General features: G+C 35.5%; 1 protein-coding gene across 1 annotated transcript in view; it reads right to left on the bottom strand.

The window, feature by feature from the left end:
- The window catches only part of NEMF (nuclear export mediator factor), a 61200-nt gene extending 41848 nt beyond the window's left edge, over window positions 1–19352 (bottom strand). The window contains exons 1-15 of the mRNA XM_060619776.3: window positions 19111–19352; window positions 18214–18282; window positions 17966–18068; window positions 14953–15078; window positions 8126–8274; window positions 7077–7144; window positions 6006–6092; window positions 4560–4633; window positions 3382–3452; window positions 3228–3303; window positions 2779–2841; window positions 1342–1419; window positions 994–1202; window positions 548–739; window positions 200–263 (exon numbers count right to left, since the gene is read on the bottom strand). Of these exons, the coding sequence (XP_060475759.1) occupies window positions 200–263; window positions 548–739; window positions 994–1202; window positions 1342–1419; window positions 2779–2841; window positions 3228–3303; window positions 3382–3452; window positions 4560–4633; window positions 6006–6092; window positions 7077–7144; window positions 8126–8274; window positions 14953–15078; window positions 17966–18068; window positions 18214–18282; window positions 19111–19169 (1488 nt within the window). The 5' untranslated portion in view covers window positions 19170–19352. The remainder of the gene's footprint in view (window positions 1–199; window positions 264–547; window positions 740–993; window positions 1203–1341; window positions 1420–2778; window positions 2842–3227; window positions 3304–3381; window positions 3453–4559; window positions 4634–6005; window positions 6093–7076; window positions 7145–8125; window positions 8275–14952; window positions 15079–17965; window positions 18069–18213; window positions 18283–19110) is intronic.
- Window positions 19353–21281: the final 1929 nt, after the last annotated feature.

A 21281-nucleotide genomic window follows, 5' to 3' on the forward strand; every position in this document is an offset into this window, starting at 1 on the left:
GCTATTTATAGCAGGGGAAGACTGGGGAAGGAGCAGGTTTGGGGAAGAAAATAAACACTGGAAATACATATAATTACAGCAAAATTAAGTTTGAAAGTTATTTCTGAATTAGAAAACCTCATTTAAACGAAATAATTAAAGCCAGTCATTTAGAGCAGAGAAAAAACAATTCACATTCACTCTAAGAAACAGTAAGTACCTTCTCAGCAGCTTCAACGGTCTTTTGTGTTTTCTTAGCAGCATACCTCTTGTGATCATAGTATCTAGAAAAATGCATTTCTCTTAATTTTAAGTAAAATTAAGCTATTCTTTAGCTTTCTATTTGTTACTTCTAATTTTACACATTCAAATCATATGGAACAAATTTTGTGAATTACGCAACTTTGTTTTGTATGTTTTGAAAACAAAGTTGTATAATGCACAAAGTTAGATTTTAAAAAGTGTTTTCACCCCAAAGCACATACATACGTAATATATATACATATATTATCCTTATTATCCTGATTTATTGCAGATATTTTACTTACAATTCATACTTAACACTTACTTTTTGGCATTGGCATATGCTGACAAGCTGAGATCAACATCAACAAGTAATGGCCTATTTTTTTGAGGCTTCTGCAGCTGTTTATTCTTTTGCTTTTTCTTTTTTCCTTTTGGTGCTTCGGTTTCATTTTTTTCAACAGTGATGTCACCATCAACATCGTCATCTTCCTCCTCTGATAACAAGTATGGATTTCTATTAAAAATATTCAATAGTATTTCACTAATGTCAATGACATCACTTTTTTATTTTCAATTTTTTTCCTCAATGAAATTATAAAGTATTTGCAGTATTTAAATAGTTGCATTATTTTAATGTAAATAATGTTTTTTCTGTATCTTCAAGGATAAACTTCCAAATACAAGAGAAAAATTTTAAATGAATACAGTGAACAATTAAACAGCAAAATAAAAACAAGCATTAACTGCTTAACTAAGAATCAAACTCACCTTAGTAGCATTGTAACATGGTTTGTTTGTAGTTTTAATTCTTTAATTGCACTTGCAACAGGGTCTCCTTGAGCTTGGGCTTCTTTCACAATTAACCCAATTTCTGTCCAATCAATCTGGTTGGCTAAAGCACTTCGAACAACCTGAATAGCTCTGTCAACTATCTGTAGGTTCATTTCTATGAGCTCTCCTTTAAGTTTGTCTATTTCCTTAAGAAACAAAAACATTTACTGTAATACCATGTTAAAGTTATGTTTTTAGTTTTTATTTTAATTCCACTTAGTTAACATACAGTGTTTTATTTAAAGTTACCATTTGTGAAATCTGGGAAAAAGCTAAACAGAATACCTGAGCCTGTTGAAGAGCTTCTAATCTGTTTTCGTGATCCTTCCGGACGTTATCTAATTTCTTCAATGCTTGTTTTTCCTTTTGTGGGCAAAACATATTTTTTAAAAATTAGTTTTCTTCTGCCTTCTGCACCTTTCCTCTCTTACATCCTGAAACTCTCCCTCCTCCACTTCAACCCCACAATGCTGTCTGAGGTTCCTGCAGTCCAACACCCAGGTCTACCCTACCCCAAAGTGTTTCAAGCTCCCAAATTACCTCTCCCCACTACCTACTTCCCATTCCCTATATAGGAATGTATTCTGACTATAAGACATTTTCTTCTTATCACATAACTGTAAAGTTTTAGGGAAATGCATTCTTAAAGAACACAAATTACCAAAAGAGCTTCTTTTTAAGTTATTGCTGCTTTTAATTTTCTCAGTATTATTTCTACAGAGTACTCTTTTTCTTAAATTAATGCCACAAAGTCTTACAGTAGTTAATTTACCTTCTATATAGCATTTTAGCATTTATCATTTGCATTTCAAGGTTATTGATTTGAGGCAAATTTTCTAACACTAGTAACAGAATCATCAGTTAATGAAGGTTTGAATCATGGGATGTAGTATTTAAAAGATTTGAATCATAAGAATGGTGACTATTAAAAGAACACACAGTGATTACTAAAATAATTCATGAATATTCTGATGCACATAAAAACATGCAATCCAATGTTACTGCTAAATATCTGTTTACTAGCTAAAGTGCTGCCACCGTGTGGCAGGCACACTATTTAATTCACTCAACCCACCAGCTTTGAAATTGTGCTGTTAATTTTTTAAACAGAGGGGAGGGCACAGAGATTCATATAATTCCAAACTTTTGCACACATATTTCAAGAATTTATTAATATTTTTGAAAAATTAAATCCTCTTCAAATCAAGAGTGACTGTGGCTAATTTCTAAAACAACTCTGTGGCAATGCTCCAAAATCATGGTCAAATGTACCAAGAAACAGAGCATATTAAAACTTCCTGTGGAGTTTGAAAGCCCACTTAGAATAAAACCCAGTTTAAAGAAAAATACACTTATTTGTACAGAAAGAACGTTTCCCTTTCTTTTGGCCTACTTAAAAATCTCCTTGGAACAATGTTCCCTTAACAGCAAAGGTTGAAAAGCTTTGGGTTGCTGTAATAACCCATATTATACTAGGGAATAAATAACAGGACTCACCTTCCCATTGTATTTTCCATCTTAGAGAATATCTTACGTACAGATGGAACAAATGAGGGAATGCTTTTCAACAGTGAGATCTCCCCTGGACCGTTATCAGTGAGCCAAGGGATCAGGGCATTCCCATACTACTTCTGAAACGTCACCAATTCCTATATGAAAGCATCGTCTACACAGCAAATCACACCAAGCCTAGTTAGTTTAATGTTTTTAACAATACCATACCTGTTGTAAAGCTTTTAAATCTATTTTCTGACCTTCTATCTTGGAATAAAATTCATCCACGGCCTTATTTAAAAAACAGAAAAAGACAGTAACTGGTTAAAAAAAAAAACAAAACAGGGTCTCTACTTCAACTTAGATACACAGAATTTTAGAGTCCATTTTGTTTCATAACACTACCCAAAGAACTTGAACAGATTCCCAGGAAATGTATTATATAGCTCAAAGGGCCAAGAATCAAATTAAGTTCAAACCTTTGGTCCTTCATCTTGAAATAAAGTGACAATAAAAATTTCCAACAGTTTTTATTTGTGACTGCAATGATCTTTAATCCTCAGATACAGTGATTGTAAACCAGAAATATTTTTAATTTATCAATCAAATCAAGTTGGTGTTAATTTAATAACTCATATCATACTAACTGGTCAAAAAAACAGAATTGGAAAACTCACCTTGTCAAATGATTCAAATTCTATATATGGACATTGTGAATGTTGAGAAAACAAGAAAGGATGAAATTCCTCATACCTGCAAAACATATTTATTATATCATTCAAGAACATTAATAAATATCCAAAGTAAACTGACTCATGCCTATATGCTTACGTGAGTATGTCTTCAGTTGGTTTATCTACTTCCAAGCTTGGTTTTATTTCTCTTTTCTGAATGATGTACCCCTACAAAAATCCAATATTAAAATTCATTTCTCTTCATAGTTAAGATGTATCTTCCATGACTGATACCGATTTTATTAAACTTACAAAATTATTCTAGTTTTAAATAATCTGCTACATTTGTCTATTGATTGTATCAATTCTCAAAATGATGTTTCTAGGCTCAATAAGTATTATTAAATAATACTTTTTTTCATATGGACAAGAAAAATAAGGAATAAAGAAAATTAAAACTAGTGATTTGATAAAATGATGGGATTATCCGTGTACATTTTGCTTTTTTCTTCCTAATTTTAGATATTCTGCAACTTTAAAAAGTCAATAGCACTTTACTTTCAGGAGAAAAAGTCTTAGGTTTACTTTGTTGGTAAGAAATTTTAATTCATTTTAAAAACTGGGCAGGTGTATCTGCACTGAATTTAGCTGGAATTAATCAGAACTTCCTCTGAACTTCTAGTATAAAGTTATACTTTGAATAGGGAACAAAAACAAGATATGAGATGATTCAGAGGAGGTTTACCTATTAGAGTGATGTAAATTGCTAATTTTTTAATTAAGTGCTAGCAATTAAAAAGTATTTCTCTAAATAAAACCAACCTAAGAGGAATTATTTTCAAATTCCTCAACTTTCCTGGTATGCCAATTGTGACCTGACCTAGTACTTTCTATAAAAAGAAGAGAAGAAGGGCGCCTGGGAGGCTCAGTCAGCTAAGAATGTCACTCTTGATTTCAGCTCAGGTCATGACCTCAGGGTTCATGAGATCAAGCCCCATGTCGGGCTCTGTGCTGACAGGGCAGAAGTCTGCTTGGGATTCTCTTTCTTCCTCTCTCTCTCTCTGACCCTCCCCTTGTTTGCATGCTCTTGCATGTGCATTCTCTCCCTCTCTCAAAATAAATAAACTTAAAAAAAAAAAAAAAGGAACAGAAGAAAAATTATAACCCAACAGCAATTAGAAAAAAAAAAACCAAAAACCCCTAGAATAAGCATATTACAGATGTTGAATTTCCAAATTAACAAAAAACTTACATGTAGTGATCCCTAATTAACTGTGAATTCTGAAAATCTAAAGAAATAAAACCACAATATACAATAATAATATGTGGTACTACCTTTCCACTGAAGTTGGATGTTGTTTTCATATAGTCTTCTGCTTTCTGCAGACAAACAAATACTTTTTCAAGGTCTAACAGAACAAAATGGAAAAAAGGAATGCCAATCAAGTGTCAATTAACTATTACAAAACCATACTGAAAACAGAAAAGTGCTTATGAAATAATAACAGTGTTCAAGAAAATTAAATATAGTTACTTCATGTTTATAATCAGTATATGTAAATAAGAATATGTTTTGGCCAGCTTGTGATCCCAATAGTTTTTTACTGAATCTATCTTTACCCTCATGATGTTAAAGATACTTTGTTTATATACTAAATTCCCATTTATATGTGGGCCTGTTTCTGAATTTTTCATTTTGTACTTTTTTAAAAACTATTAGGTTCTTAATATACCTTTATCTGTAAAAGGGTTATTCTCCATCACTACTACTATTTTCCAAACATTTCCTGAACATTTTCACATGCTTTTATTCCACAGTATTTATTTAAAAAACCAGAACACTGCAATTGCAAAAACAATACCACCTGTTGGCATTTTGATCAGGCTTGCACTGAATTAGTATGTCAAACACAAAATCACTCACTAAAACATTAATTTGTATTTTTAAACATAAAAACGTTTATAGCATAAAAACTAATATCCCCAAATCTTAACTGATATGTAATCCCAAAATATAAACACGAAGAATATATTTTTGTAATTTTACATGAGAATCTGCAAATAAATTTGTCAAAAGTCAAGTCTTCCTTTTCCCTTATATTTCCTCTAATTTTTTACTGTCCTAATCTGGCAATTTAGTTAGATTCCCTTAAGTAGTTACAAAAGCCTAATTCATCATATAGACACACTACAGTTCTTATAGAATTAAAATGCATGAATAAAACTATTACTAAAAGCACTCCAACTTCCTAGTCAGAAGGTGAATAACTCAACTACATCAAGTGTTATACCAGATCCTACCTCAAGTATGGTAACCACTTCAATTATTCAGGGGAAGGAGAATATTGTAAAGTTGAAAAGTACTAAGGTAGGTCAAGAGACTGAACTGTGAGTTACCAGGGATAAAGTGCCACATTAGAGCAGGAAGGCAGAAATGCCATATGGATAGAATATTCATAGACCTGGGGCGCCTGGGTGGCTCAGTTGGTTAAGCGTCTGACTCTTGATTTCGGCTCAAGTCATGATCTCACAGTTCATGGGATCAAGCCCCATGTCCCTCTCTGCCCCTCCCCTGCTCGCATTCTTTCTCTCTCAAAATAAATAAATAAATAAATAAACAAACAAACATAAAAAAAATTAATAGATCAAATATTTTATAGTTTTTACAGATTTACTACCTGCTCACTTTTATTACTTTCCCAGAAAGAATTTTCATAGTTTTTTAAAAAAGGAAATACATGAAACATGAAAATGGGCAAAAATTGTAGCATGCAGGCATACCTTTACTTTCAAATTTTTCATCCACTTTGACATTGCCAGAGAATCCATTTTCTATAAGACAGTGTTCAATGAGAGCTGGTCCATAGGCTATAAAAGCAGAAGATATTATTTTTAGTATTCCCCTATATAATATTCAAAATATAATACGAAATTTACATCCCAATATAAATATCTACTCAGAAGTCAATGAAAATAACAATTTACTTATTTTGCTTTTTATGATTTTATGATTTTATTTTTTTACTTTACTTATTTTGAAATGTAATTAGAAATGATAATTCAAGTACTTACAAAAATTTGAGACTACAACTGCAGAAGTCAGTGCATAAATTTTATAAGAATTTAATGGAATTGAGCCACATATAAAGGATTTCAAATCAGGAATGAAAGATTGCTTTAGCATCCAAAAACTGGTTAATACAATACCCCATATTAATAAATTAATTTTAAAAATTCAAACTTAACAATTTTATGTATGCTATACTAACAGTTGGAAAGCTGTAAGGGTAACTTATTAATGCATTCTAATTTCAGAAGAGAGGACAAGTGACTCCCTAATGCCCAGTAACTGAGGATACCTGCCTGCCCAAGTCCTCTCCAGACTCATCAGTATAGGGATGAGTAAAGATTTTTCAAGTATAAATTTATTGGATTATCTTTATCCTGACTGAAAGTACCTGACAGATTCTGGGGTACGCTGAGACACACCAATTAAAAACAAAAACAAAAACAAAAACTCAAGTGGTTATTAAATCAAAGATTCACAATGAAAAGAAAACACAATTTCTCAGAATAGTACACTAGCACTAAAATGCTAGATAACATACTATCAGTTTATTTAGCTGTATTGCTTTTAAATAAAAGCTAACACATAAAGGTCAAACTTCATGTGGTATAACAAATTCCTCTTTCCTTAAAAATAAATTCTTATTTACTCAAAAGATAATTTTAAGCTCCCTTCTACATTATCAAGTTGTTGTAATACTCTCTTAAGTTATAAAAGATTTAAATATATTCCTGAAAACTACATTTTCTTGCAAACATTTCATTGCTCTATTTAGGCTTACTCACGAAGTAATGGATTAAGAACTCTCTTCAGTAGTTCACCTTTAGGTGCACTGGCTATTATTTCAGTCAGTCTGTGAAAACAAAATTGACACGCCTCTCATTATCTTTTATTTAATAAAACTTACAGCAATATTCATATTTACAATTCTTTCATTTCCATCAAATTGCCTAATCATCACAATACTCTAACATACAAGAAGAATTAGTTCACTTTGTAGGTAAGAAAATGGGTCATAAAAGTAATTTACCCAAGGGTAGTAGGTTCCTGAGCAGCACACTAGGACCTGAAACCAAGTCTTCTAAGAAAAATCAATACTTTTCAACTTAGTCATATTGTTTAATGAAAATGTGCCCATATGTGTTAAGAAAGAGATGTTCCTATATAACAGGTAAATGTTTGTAGAGCTTGGTGATAGATCTTAATACCTGGAATGGCTTTACCTAATTATGCATTTAGTAAGAGCTCTTAAGGATGCTGTTTGGCCACTCTGATCCCCAGATCAGCAGCACAAACATCACCTGAGAACTTGTAAGAACTGAAAATTCCTGGGCTCTACACCAGATCCACTGAATCAGAAACTGGAAGCAGGGGCAGGATATGTTTTATCAAGCCCTCCAGGTGAATGTGATGCATGCTAAACTCTGAGAACCTCTGCTATCGCTATTAGCAAAACCTTCCAGCCAGAAGAGTACCTAAAATCAGCACCTTATCCCACGGTACTCCCTTTTCTTAGCTAAACCATTTCCATTTGTACTCTGTGCAAGATAGCCATCTTTCTTCCCACAGAATAGCTAGTAAGTTCCCTCACTTTACCAAGAAATCATCAACACCTGAAGTAACACCAGACTTAGATTAAAAAGACACACAGCTGCTACTTGCAAATGAGGTTTAATTGCTTACATGCACATTTAAATAATTCAAGCAGTCCAAATTTAGTTATTTTATGCAAATGAACAAAATATTTTATGTGACAGTTCTTTAATATTCTGACATATGATCTATTTTACCTTTTAATACAACATGAAATGAGTTTAGAAACAAAACATGTTACCTTTCCAAAGTAAGCAAAGGTTCAGCAGCTCTAGCATGATCAACTGGGTAGCGTTCACGAACGGCAAATTTAACATCATCTGACTCATCAGTTCGAAATCTTAGTATATTCAAAATTAGGTACTCATAATCTGTAAGAACAATGTTTCCCTGTAATAAAATAAAATATAATTTATTGCTTTTCCCAATCATTCTTGAAACTTCTTAAAAAGTGAGAAAGAAAATGGGGTCTCTTAAAAACCTGAATCAAAGCTACAATGAAGTTAGAAACAAAAAGCACTTGAGTCACATCTAAACAGTGCTCCTTGCACTTGTCCATCATAGACTGAAATAAGATAAACAAATAAAGGACCCCAAGTTTGAAACATAACGAAGGAATATAAAGCAACTTTAAACTCACTGATCGTTCTACTGAAGTCACTAATGGAAGTACAACAGTTATCACCTACTTTTCACAACTTTGCTTTACACCGCCTTGCTTTTACAAAAGACCTACATTAATACCGGTCTTCACTGACCGAAAGAAATCTGAAATTAATTTTCACTTTTATGAAAATAAGGCAAAAAACAAAAAAAAGCACTCAGTTTGTTTGGCAGTGACCTGTTATAGAGTCAGCAGGCAACTCAAGCAGTGAGTCAAATCCCATTCCCTGGGAACTTAACTCAGCATTTCAGCATCAAGCCATCATAGCTTTGAACTGTGAGCATCTGTGCTTTACCTCTACTTATTTTGTGCATCTATTAGTAAGATATGTCCTTAAAGTATCAGAAAAGCCTAAGAGAAGGTATTTTCTGGGGATGTTCAAAAGTTTTTCTATATAAATTGGTGACAACTGCTTCTTTGCTTTATGCCATTTCAGCTTACAAAAGTTTCCATATGAACGCTCTACTTTCGGAGAGCAGGAGAAACCTGTAGTCAGTTAACACCTTGATGATCACCAGCTAAACTTACTGTTGTCCTTGCAGGAGGTAGGTCTACAAATACCGTGGCTTATTAAAAACAATTCAGAACAGACAGATATTTCAGAAACCAAATGAAGAGATATTTATACTTTCATCTGCAATTTGTCTTTGGATAGCAATAGTTATCTGGCAAAATCAATACAGATAGTTACACTTCATACCCACGTGGTTCCACACTTGTAATGTAGCCTAATATAAGAACTCCATAAAACCAAAAGCTATATGCTTACAGATATTCACTGCAGTTTATTTCCAATAGAAAAAAATGGAAACAGCCTAAATGTAAAAATTGAGGAAATTGCTGAATTATGATATATCAACCTAACAAACTATTTAAAAGCTGTTAACTTATGAAGACTGTTTTGAAAAAGTAGGAAAATGTTTATAATCTTAAGTAAAAAATAGCAAGACACAGAAAAAAATTTGTATCCTAGGAAGTGGAAAGCAAATATATGGAAAAATGAAAGTATCTATTAAAAAGTTAAGATTAGGGGTGTCTGGGTGACTCAGTCAGTTAAGCGTCTGACTCTTGGTTCCAGCTCAGGTCATGATCTCACTGGTCTGCAAATTCGAGCCCCACCTTGGACTTTGTGCTAAGCATGGAGCCTACCTGGGATTCTCTCTTTCTCTCTCTCTCTCTCTCTCTCCCTCTCTCCTCCCCCACCCCATCCCTCTCCCTGACTTGCAGTCTCTGTCTCAGAAAAGAAAAGAAAAGAAAAGAAAAAGTTAACTGAAAAGCAAAGTTTGGGTGAGGGCTTGGAAAGAAGTCCACATAGTGTCTGACTGAAGAAGATGTAATTTAACGTGACTTGCAAAACAGACCCAGCCATAGAGCCTGGCACAGAGAAGGTGCTCAATAAATGTTTGTTGAATCAAAGCGTGCAGTTATCAAGAATATCTGGCAGATTCCAGCAAGGCAGTTACTTTCCTGAAAGTGTTTTTTGCCTTAAACCAGGGTTTCCCAAAACTATTCTGTAAGATGGTTCCCCCCACCTCCATAAAAAAAGAACTCTGAGCAAATAAAGTTGGAAATTCTGTGTAACATATCCTTCTCTAGGGGATATACACATCACATTATTGCATTAAAGGCACTGATAAGTCCCAGAGTTAAAAAAAAAAAATTTCCCCCTTTATTCTCAAAGGCCCTCAAATTTTAATGGCTATGGGACCTATTTTTCTAGGTACACCTATTATCTAGGGAAGGTAGTATCTAAGAAACATACTTTGGGAAATACTGTGCTTGACTCTGATGTACTCAATAAACTACTTTCTGACCTTAACTTACTTTCTCCAGCATCCTTCTTGTTGGAATTTTATTGCAAATTAATAAACTGACTTTGTTAAATGAATTTGAGCAGCAATCACCTCTTTAACCAAGGTCTGATCAATTCTAGATAAACCATACATCAAAATTCCAGACATGAAGCCTAGGAGATCAAACCCTGGTATAAAGAGAGGGAAGAGCAATCTTCAAGATCTACTGTAAGAGTCAACCAACCTACCTCTCTTAAGTATCACAATAACTGCTGAAAATTCCCAAGCACATACTTTCATGTATAAAATCCTTAATCTGTATTTCCAACTCATCAATAACTGGACCTCTGAAACCTAGGCAGTATGCATACTAATAGCTCAAACCCCTCAAAATAGAAAGGCCCTAAATGCAATGGGGTATCCTGGATTGGATTCCAGAACACAAAAAGGATATGTACTACAAAAACTGGTGAAATCTAAGAAAAAGTCTGCAGTTTAATTAACAGTAATGTGTCAGTGTTAACTTCTTAGTTTTAACACATGTACTGTGATTATGTAAGAGGTTAACATTAAGAAAAATGAAATGAAGGATATACAAGAACTTTTCATATTATCTTCACAACTTTTCTATAAATCCTAAATTATTACAAAATGAAAAGGTTGTTTACATTTTTTTAATTAAAAAAATTTTTTTTAAGTTTATTTATTTTTTCTGAGAGAGGGAGGGAGCATGAGCAGGGGAGGGGCTGAGAGAGAGAGAGAGAGAGAGAGAGAGAGAGAGAGAATCCCAAGCAGCCTCCACACTGCCAGTGCAGAGCCAGACGCAGGGCGTGAACTCATGAAACCGTGAGATCATGACCTGTGAGCCGAAACCAAGAGTCCTATGCTTAACCAACTGAGCCACCCAGGTGCCCCTAGATTTTTTTTAATAATAGCAAAGATTACACAAAATCATTGTATGCAAAGAATTTTTACATATCATTAAGGTCTAAGTTTAAATTGAAAAAGGAAAAAAAAAAAAATGGAAAGGTCCGTGCCTGGTACATAAGTTTAAATTTAGAACGTGAGCATATTGACCGAAACCTAAGCATGCCTTCAGTTACATTCTAGAGATTTTTTCCTCCCACAGATGAAAAAAAAAAAAAAAGGTGTTTGGGTTTTTTGTTTGTTTGTTTTGATGGTGGTGGGAAGAGGGGAAGGAGATCATAAATAAGACACCATACATAACAGTGGTTACCTTGGAATGAGGAAATGGTTTGGGCTAGGAAGGGTAAGACTTTCCATTTTAATTTTATGTACTTCTCTATATACTGAGAATGTATTCATGAACTACTTGATAAACATATCTAATTTAAATGGTAGTCTAGATAATTCCAACCAATGTCTTACTGAGAAACAGAAAAACTGGACAAAATACACAAAGCTTGTATTTTAAGAAATCAAAAATGCAAGCAAGACAGGAAACCTTCACAGGACCAAAACCTAGGAGAAGAAAACTCAGAAAGATGAGTCACACATGGGGGGCTACTTTTCCCCTAGGATCGTTTGTCTAACAGTTAAGAAACAACTGATAGGCTGAGAAGCTGAGCATAAATTTTGATAGACTCACAGGACAACTAAGGGGAATAAAAACTGGAGTTCAGAGCCCAAGTGAAAGGTGACTGGGGCAGTGTCGGGGGCAGATATCCTGATAAGTCCTGAGAAATCCAGTTCTGAATAGTGACTCATAAAGGTTGCTTCTTAAGGGAAGGTGTGAACCAGAAATATACCAGATTTTCCAGGCCCAACTTCTAATCAATTCAATTTTTGATTGGAGTAAGGTAATCTGGAATTAGCTGTACCCTTAGCCACTTGTCAAAAGCAATTATCTTCTCTAGAGAAAGACAAGTCATTCTGGATCTCAGACTACAACTACTGTTTTTTCTACTCAGTTCCTGGCACAAAATGAAATAACCAGGCATGTGAGGAGACAAGACAGTGTAATTAAAATCAAAAGAAACAACAGACAATAAAAATAGCAATTCCAAGTGATTCTTGTCTGGTAGCAATAAAATTAGTGAATTGGAAGACAGATCAAAGAAAACCGGGCTGAATTTCCCAAAACTGATGAAAAACATCAACTCAGATTCTAGAAACCCTATGAACCCCCAAAAGATAATTACAAATAAGAACTCAACTAGGCACAGCACAGCAAAAATACTGAAAACCAAAGACAAAGAGAAAAAATTTTAAAGCATCCAGATAAAAAGGCCAGATTACCTTCAAAGGAGCTGACAGATTTCAGTAGAAATAACAGTTGCCAGAAGACAATAAACTATTATTGTAACTGTCAAAATTTATTTAACTAATGAATAATAAAACCACTAGATGGTAAAACTGGTTGTAAGAGAAATGAAATAAATGAACTATTTACAATGAGAATAATTGTGTAAGATTGTCAATTCAAGGCAGTAAGACTGTAACCACTGAGGATATCTTTTCTTTGGACAGATACAATTTGAATCTCTACTGGATCAAATAACTTTCATTGCTATCAGGCAAGAATCATTTGCATTGCTATCAGTTTTCTACAAGTTAAAGTCTACACTTAAAGAACTGTAAAAAAACAAAACAAAACAAAAAACCCTAATCAATAGTAAACAGCAAATTCAAGATACACAACTCTAGAGGAAAAACTAACCCCCATAAGTGCCTGCTAGACAACACCCAGCAGGGTACTAAAATGACAGTTTGGTCCTTTTTGTCTCTTTTCAAATTTTAGATACTTTTTTACAGTCCTTTCTCATCATAACATCTAAAATTATTTTGATGACAAATATACATAAACACAAGCTACTCTCATTGCATCTTGGCCTGATTTACATAGGTCCAGCAAGAAATGTTAAGTAACATAAATATATCTCCTCAGATATAGTCAGCAAATCTAGAGTCACAAGGTATGAAGCAATTACTAAAGCCATAATAATCACTGCCGCCTGGAGAATTCGTAAGAAATCTGGGATTTTATTTTCAAAAGTTTTCTATTATCCCAGAGACTTAAAAATTAGTATTTGAAACCAAACAAAAATCACTACTGATTGTGTCAGCGGTAGACCTATAAATACAGGTAAATTCCTCTTTAAAGTTATTTAGATCTACAGTTATTCAAATCTATTCAAATTCTTTACCACCAATAGGCTAGGATCATATATGCCACAGAATAGGTAAAAGATCAGTTTCTCAGGATGTTTTGTGGACACTGCTTCTACATATAAAATATAACCTTTGTCATACCTAGTTAAGTGAGACTTATTCACAAATATGACACCCTAAGTTTGACCTAGTTTGCACAATTTGCCTTATTATATCTTGGTAAAAAGAATTACAAATTCTTATTGAACCTATGTAAACATACACATTGCCATTAGCTGTAAAAAAAAAAAAAAAAAAAAAATCTCAGTAAAAAATCTCATTTGTTCCTAAATTCTAAAGGATCAATGAGAGCAAATCACCATTTAATTATATATCACTCCAATTTGCAGAAGTACAGACTACTAAGGATGAAGAGAAAGGTAAAGGGCTCTATCATACATCACCATAAAATACTCATCATAACACCAAAAATATTCTAGAAAATAACTAACCACAATTAGATTCTCTCCAGTTTATTCAGTCCTGTGTAATTTATTCTGATCACCCTAGAACACAGGTTAGCACTCTATTTTCATGGAAGCACTTGCTTCTAGATTAAAATGAGTCTTATAAATCCTACCTTGGCCCTCTGATATATTTTGGTATTTGTCTACACACTATTGGCTCATACATGAGTCTATAAGAGCAGAGGCCAGCAAACTTTTTTACAAAGCAAACTCTGTAAAAGGCAAGACAGTAAACATTTTAGCATTTGTGGCCACATATGGTCTCAGTTGCATATTCTTTTTTGTTTTTTAAGAGCCCTTTTTAAAACATAACCATTCTTAAGCTCACAAGCTTTGTAAAAAGGGGCCACAGGCTGTAGTTTACCAACTCCCATTTAAGAGTATCTGGTATGTCCTTCTACCAAGGTTCTGAACCTGACTTCTTTGTTGAAGACCCAATTTATAATGACAAAATTATAGGGACAGAACAGATTGGTAGTTGTCAGGAGGGAGGGATGGTGGGAGGAAGAGGAGTGGGTGGGTATGACCATAAAGGGGTATCACCAGGAAGATCTCTGTGGTAATGGAAAAATTCTGTATCTTGATTGCAGTAGTGGTTACATGAATCTACAAAGGTGGTAAAATGAACAGAACTAGATGCATACATTGTACCAGCATCAATTTCCTGACTTTGATATTGTACTATAATAACGTAAAATGTAACAACTAAGGGAAACGGACATCTCTATCTCTGCAACTTCCTGTGAATCCACAATCATTTGAAAACAATAAAGTTTTTAGAAAAATTTTTTAAAGAGGGTATCACACAAATTTCAATTGACCACTCACTACCTGAGACCACACACAAAAATCAATTTCAGATGGGCTACAGCTGCTGTTCCCTGCCCATATTTTACAGTATAATAGTATTACACAGATAATTAACAATACAACAATGAATTATCCTTCATCTCACCACCCAAATTTAACTTACCCTATCATAGAGCTCAATGATTAAGTGATAAGCAGCTTCATCACTTCCAAATTGAAAATCTACAATTCTATCCACACCAAGTTGTTTTGCACTGACTAATCGCCGACTCTTCAAATGTTTTCGGCACTAGTGGGAAACAGAAGAAAAGGGCATTCATATAGTAGAAGTGAATTCCTAACCATTTGGCATTGGCTTGTAAATAAGCTTCCTCTTTTCATTTCCATCAAGAATAACATTTAAAAAATAGTAAACAAAAGGCTGCAGATGATAATCAAAGGAAAAACACTTTCTGTCAGGACTCTGACTGCTAACTCTGAAACAGTATTTTGTACTTTGCCCTATAGAGAAAGGTACTGTTGTTTATATCACTGCTAAATCTCTTTTTCTTACCCTGATGACCTCACTCAAAGCCACAACCTTTTTTCATAAAGCCTCTTTCCAGTCTCATCTTTTAAGGATCCCAAATTTCCTTTGTGTTCAATATTAATTAGTGGTTTCCACCAAACTTCCACTTCAAATACAAATTCTGAACCATGAGCTTATTGGTATTCTGTAAGTTCGCCTTCAACGTACATCCAATTACCTTCTATTCCCACAAATGTATTAATATAGCCCAGACAGAATTTTTCTGGTACTGTCTCCAAAGCTTTTGACCAACTTAGCTCAAATCCAAATATAATAACTCTTATTCCTTATCAAATCCCATTCTTCCTATCCCTAGTCATGATGTTCTTTTCTTATTAGCAATTAAAATACAATTAACGTTTTAAACCCAAATATAAATTACTTGGTCAACACCTATTGCTTTAGATTATATGTACCATCCTTTAGTACAAATATTTAAGTATAATATGAACCAGAAACAAGACTACTCTGTAGTGCCTAAAAATTCTTACCACTGTTTCTAATTCTTTAATTTGGAAGGTTGCTTACTCAAGACCAGTAAGAAAGAATGCTTTCAAGACTCAAATTCAAGATAAATTTTACAGAGAAGCTAATATAAATTCACCTTTAAAAATATATACAATCATTTTTAGAACCAATGCCAACTCTTTCATAACCAAGAAGACTTCTTCTCCAGACCTAATAGTTCAAATTGACGAAAATTCTCATTTTATGTACTTATACATTCAGGCAGATATAATAAGCCTTTTCAAACTTCTAACAATCTCTCCCTCCTATATTCAATAGTTCTACGAGTGGTCTATAACGGTTTTGATTTAAACAGTGACCTACATATAGGGCTATTTTTAAACTCCCAGGGGAAAATCACAATCCTCCCAGAGGCCCCCAGTAGTATTTTTATTCAAGAAAAACAAAGTTAAAATGGAGATAAAAGGCATCCTTGAAAGGAACAGAAATCCACACCATGGAATGGAGAAAAGGGAAGATTACTTATCATGAGTATAGATGGGCATACAGTACATACATAATGTTTGTTTTATTTATTTCCCTATTAGCAGCTTGGTGAAAACAACAGTGCCACAAAGCTATCACTGGCATCCCCAAATGTGAGAATGAAGAACAATCACTGTGATTTGCCACAACTGAGCATGACTGTGCCATACAAAGGTAGCAGCTCTTTATTTTAAATTATTTATCATGTGCTTAACACTGTGTCTGCTCCATTGAAGGGTATCTCTCTATATACATTTAGATTAACATGTACACCTAACTCATAAAATTCTAACTTTTTTTTTTTTTTTTTTTTTTTTTTTTAAGAGTGTTTGGCCTCCTATTGGTATAGCCTGATTTGGGGATTTTTACACAATCCCAGTATCATGTATCTTATCATCTGTAAAACTATAACCGTTCTTCATATCCACTGACATATTAAACAGCTCAAAATATACGTTATTAATTTATTTTGAAAAATGCTATACAAATACCAAGTGTCACCATTATTAAGGACAATTCCCAAAAGAACCATTTGGGGTTACTATAAATTAAACTTTTTAAGAGTTTGATAATTTTGTGACAGGCCTTGTGATTTGGGAAACACTTACCTAACTTGTAATCCAAAACAGATTCTAAGTTGCTGGGGATAAGATTCTTCTCTGTAAAGCCTCTAATGAAATAACACAATGCCAAAACAAATAAATTTCTGAAGGAAAGTGAGGAGGAGAGGAAGAAGGAAATTAATACATATGGAGCCCTAATATGTGTCAGGCATTGTGTTAGGTGCTTTACATGTTACTTCAAATAATCCTCACCAATAACCCCATGAGGGAGTTATTATCCGCATTCTACATTTAAAGAAACTAAGTTTCAAGAGGTTAAGTTACTTTTCTGGGTTATAAAATTATTTAGCGGCAAAATCATTAATTCAAAGTTAGGTATATTTGATTCTAATGTCTTTCTTCTGTACCACATAAACTTTCAGTATCTTTGTTATGCCAATAAACGGACAGGTAACACGTCCACAAATGCAGACTCTCTGTTTTAATAGAAAAAACAAAACAAGACAAAAGCAAAGAGAGAAGTGAAAAGTAAAAAGATATGATTGGTAACATACTAATGTCATTGAGTATTTCAATAAAATACAGATTGGCAGCTCAAAAGTGAGCTGCAGAAAACTAGGAAAAGGTTAAGGGGGGGCATATCACAGAAAACCAAGAATACTAGAAGATAGGATATGAATTCAGAAATTTGGGAATCATAAAAGGTAAGAAACTAATGAAAATGATGCTTTAGAAAAATTAACTCTGGTCTAACAAAGAACTGTTTTGATAGCAAGAAGTATACTGCAATTCAAAGGACTTTATGGGAATGTTATACAAGTTGAAACTAGAATAATGACTGTGAGAACTGAAAGATCTAGAGCATACTGGGGTGTGAAGGGTAACAGGGAGAAGTCAATAAATGTCTACTTTATTCATCCCAGTATCTATCAACTATTTTATCTATACTTTATTCATAATAGCGAAGGAAAACCAAACATTTTAAAACTTAAATTGTTAGTGACCAATATCAGGGCCTTAAAATTTAGCTTCAAGTATAACTTAAAGTTTACCTTCATGGCAAAACTAGATGGCATCATATTCTTAGGCCACTCAAATTCTGTTGTGTGAATTCGTATGCCAGATTCAAGTAAAAGTGTAGCTTTAAAGTCTGGTCTGCGGAAGAAAAAAGTTAAATTTTTCTTTAAGGCATTTGTCAATGCTAACTCAATAAAACAGACTAAAAGTGCAGGTTAAAAAAAAAATCAATAATCTCATATTTAATTACCAAAGATCAAACAAGCCTGTAAAATGCTCTTACTTTTGAAGACGAATAAGATAGGTCTTATTATCCACATCATAAACATTGTTTACTCTCATTCCTAGTAAGCTGCAAGAGAAAGGAAACACGTAACAACATGTGAAATACAAAACTTCACTCAAATTAAAGCCACAGGAGGAAGCAGGGCCTTCAAAGAGGGGATCTTCAACTCAAAGGATATGGAGTCAACCAGGGAGCAGAGTGAAGGCCACCAGGCATTGAGCCCAAAAGAAGTGTAACTTCTTAAGAACAAAAGTTAAGACAAAAAGAGCAGTCCTAGGAACACCATGCATTGCCCTGCGTCCTTGAAATGACCCGATATTTCTAAGGAAATATCTAACCCCCTTTATTACAAAAGAAAAAAAAGGTAACCAAACTCTGGGGAAAAAAAATGGCAAAGCTCACACAGCTGCATAACAGAAACCAGATCAGAATGTTACTTTCAGCTAAAACGCCAATGTTCCGTCTCCTAGGAATGAGGAGGAGTGTCAAAGAAACCAGGCCTCCGGTCTGGAAACCCCTGAGGCAAAAGACTGCTGGGCACCCCGGCGTCTACTTGGTGTCTGGTGTCTTAATAAAGGTTCGCTGCCAGACCGGGGCAACTCAGGCCAACAAGGCGAGAGCTCGGCGAGGGCCCCGCCAAAGCCTGACACAAGATCCAGCGAGACAAGCAGCCCGGGAGTGCGGGGTGTGGGGCATGCGGACGCTGGGGTCCCCAGATATCCCGAGGGCCACGGGAAAGATGTCACGCGCTCACCCACCCAGGCCTAGCCAGGTCCGCAGAGGAGCACTGGGGGATTAAGTGGAAACATCAGGCTGGTCTTTTTTTCCACCACGGGGCACCGGCGTCTGCCTTCTGTATTCCCCGCAAGAGCGTAGTCACCTATCGCTCAGTACCTGGCATTCAGCTCCGCGAGTACCGCGCGGAGGTCAATGGTGCTGAAGCGAGTCTTCATGGCGAGGTCTGAGGGTCGCTACCGCAGTTTTCTCCACTGACTCCCTGACTCAACGCCACTACTCTTATGCGCAGGCGCACTTGGCCGAAATCTACGGCCGCGCAGAAGACCCAATATTCCTTGAAGCGAACGTGTTTGCGTCGCTTTTCTGAAGAATTGGAATATCAAGCCGCCGTCAGCTAGCTTTTCGTTATACCAAAACAATTAGACATAGATCCGAACTATTCTCTTGAAACTGCATTACTTCCTGGAAAGCTGACGGACTAGTCCGGTCACCTTTCCCTCTTGTGTTTCAGGACTCAAGCTGACCTCCCTAGCGACCTCTGCTGGTCATAACAATTTATGATGAGAGTACTGGGAGGATTTCCCCCAAATGGGCGGTAGGGTTCGGTATGCAAGAGCAATGAGCCCATTCCATTCGGTTAACTGGACGAGTAGAATTTTGAAATATAACGAAACGAACTACCCTACAATTACCTACAATTACCCTCAACAATAAAGGCGAAGAAACGTTCAAAAAAGAGCTCCTATTTTGATGGACGCTCTCCGAAGAGCGTTTTGCGATGTCTTGTGGGATTTTCGTCTAACCTCGGTCTTGGCATCCCCTTGCCTCAGCATAGTACCTGGTATACAATAGGAACTCCGTAAACGCTTGGCAACCTGAATATTCAGGTGTTTTGCTACATAATGTTTTGAAATGAGATACAAAATAATAGAAGATTGCCCCACCATGGGGGAGTCGTGGGGTAGTAGGAAAACTGCCAGGCAAGAATGCAAGTATGCCACTTCTCGTTGTGTTACGATAGATACAAGGAAAGAACGCAAAAGAGACAGGGTCTCGCTATGTTGCCCAGGCTGGAGTGCAGTGGCTATTCACAGGCGCGATCCCACTACTGATCAGCACGGGAGTTTTGACCTGCTCCGTTTCCGACCTGGGCCGGTTCACCCCTCCTTAGGCAACCTGGTGGTCCCCCGCTACCGGGAGGTCACCATATTGATGCCGAACTTAGTGCGGGCACCCGATCGGCATAGCGCACTACAGCCCAGAACTCCTGGGCTCAAGCGATCCTCCTGCCTCAGCCTCCCGAGTAGCTGGGACTACAGGCGCGCGCCACCGCGTCCGGCAAGGATCCTGAGCCTAGGAGGATTCTCCAGCCTGCCGGCTGCAAGTCGTCACAATTTCCAACAGCAGAAGGCGACTGTAAATTCGAAGGGCGCCGATGCCGTTTCAGAAGAAACCGGGAATTGTAGATGCTAAGGGGTGCTGCCATAAGACATATGGTACAGGGCATTACTGCATCGTAGGGCACAGTAAACCATGCTGAAGAACTCAAAATGTTAAATAAACCATTTGGAGAGTTTAGGAAAGAGTGGGAGCCAAGTTTGTGCTCCAAACTGCAAAAATGAGAGGTCCGGCTAGACATAAACAATACTAAAGTTATGTTGGCTCTGAAGGCATCCCCAAAAGATCGCCTAGATATCTTGCATAAAAACATACGAGTAAAACTCCACAGTGAAAGGGACGACACTCAGGTGTTTCTTTAAAAACAAAAACTGAAGTACTCAGCAAAACTCCCTCCTTAGGGCACTAGACCGATAAGATAGGAGCAGGAACACTAAGTAATACAGGGAACGTCTGCCTATCAACTAATTAATTCATTTCTTCTGCTTTGTCTGTAAAGGAAAGTGGGCATCAGAAAGAGCATGCAAGAAAATACTTAAGGGAGAGAAGTAGATCAAGATAAGAGTAAAAATGACCAGAGAACTGCATCGATTACTATTGAATTCTATCATTCTAGTTTTTGAATTTCTTTGAGAAAATTCTGAACCAGGAATACTTGAGGACTTGTTGGGGGGAAAAGAGAAAACAGGAGGTGGGTAAATCATCTGATTTTCAAAGAGTAGATAAAAGTGACTATTTGAAACCACAAACAGATGCTATTAACATTTGGCCCAACCAAAAATTTAGAGAAAATTATTAATGGGTGACTTATGAGCACCTAGAATCATGATTCTCGAACTTTAGTGTGCATTCAGTAATTACTGTGGAGATAATTAAAGCTAATTCCTGGGCACCACACCCAGAGTTATTCATTAACTTTGGCTCAAGGT

Source organism: Panthera onca, chromosome B3 (assembly GCF_046562875.1).
Source record: "Panthera onca isolate mPanOnc1 chromosome B3, mPanOnc1 haplotype 2, whole genome shotgun sequence".
In the NCBI taxonomy this organism is placed as follows: domain Eukaryota; kingdom Metazoa; phylum Chordata; class Mammalia; order Carnivora; family Felidae; genus Panthera; species Panthera onca.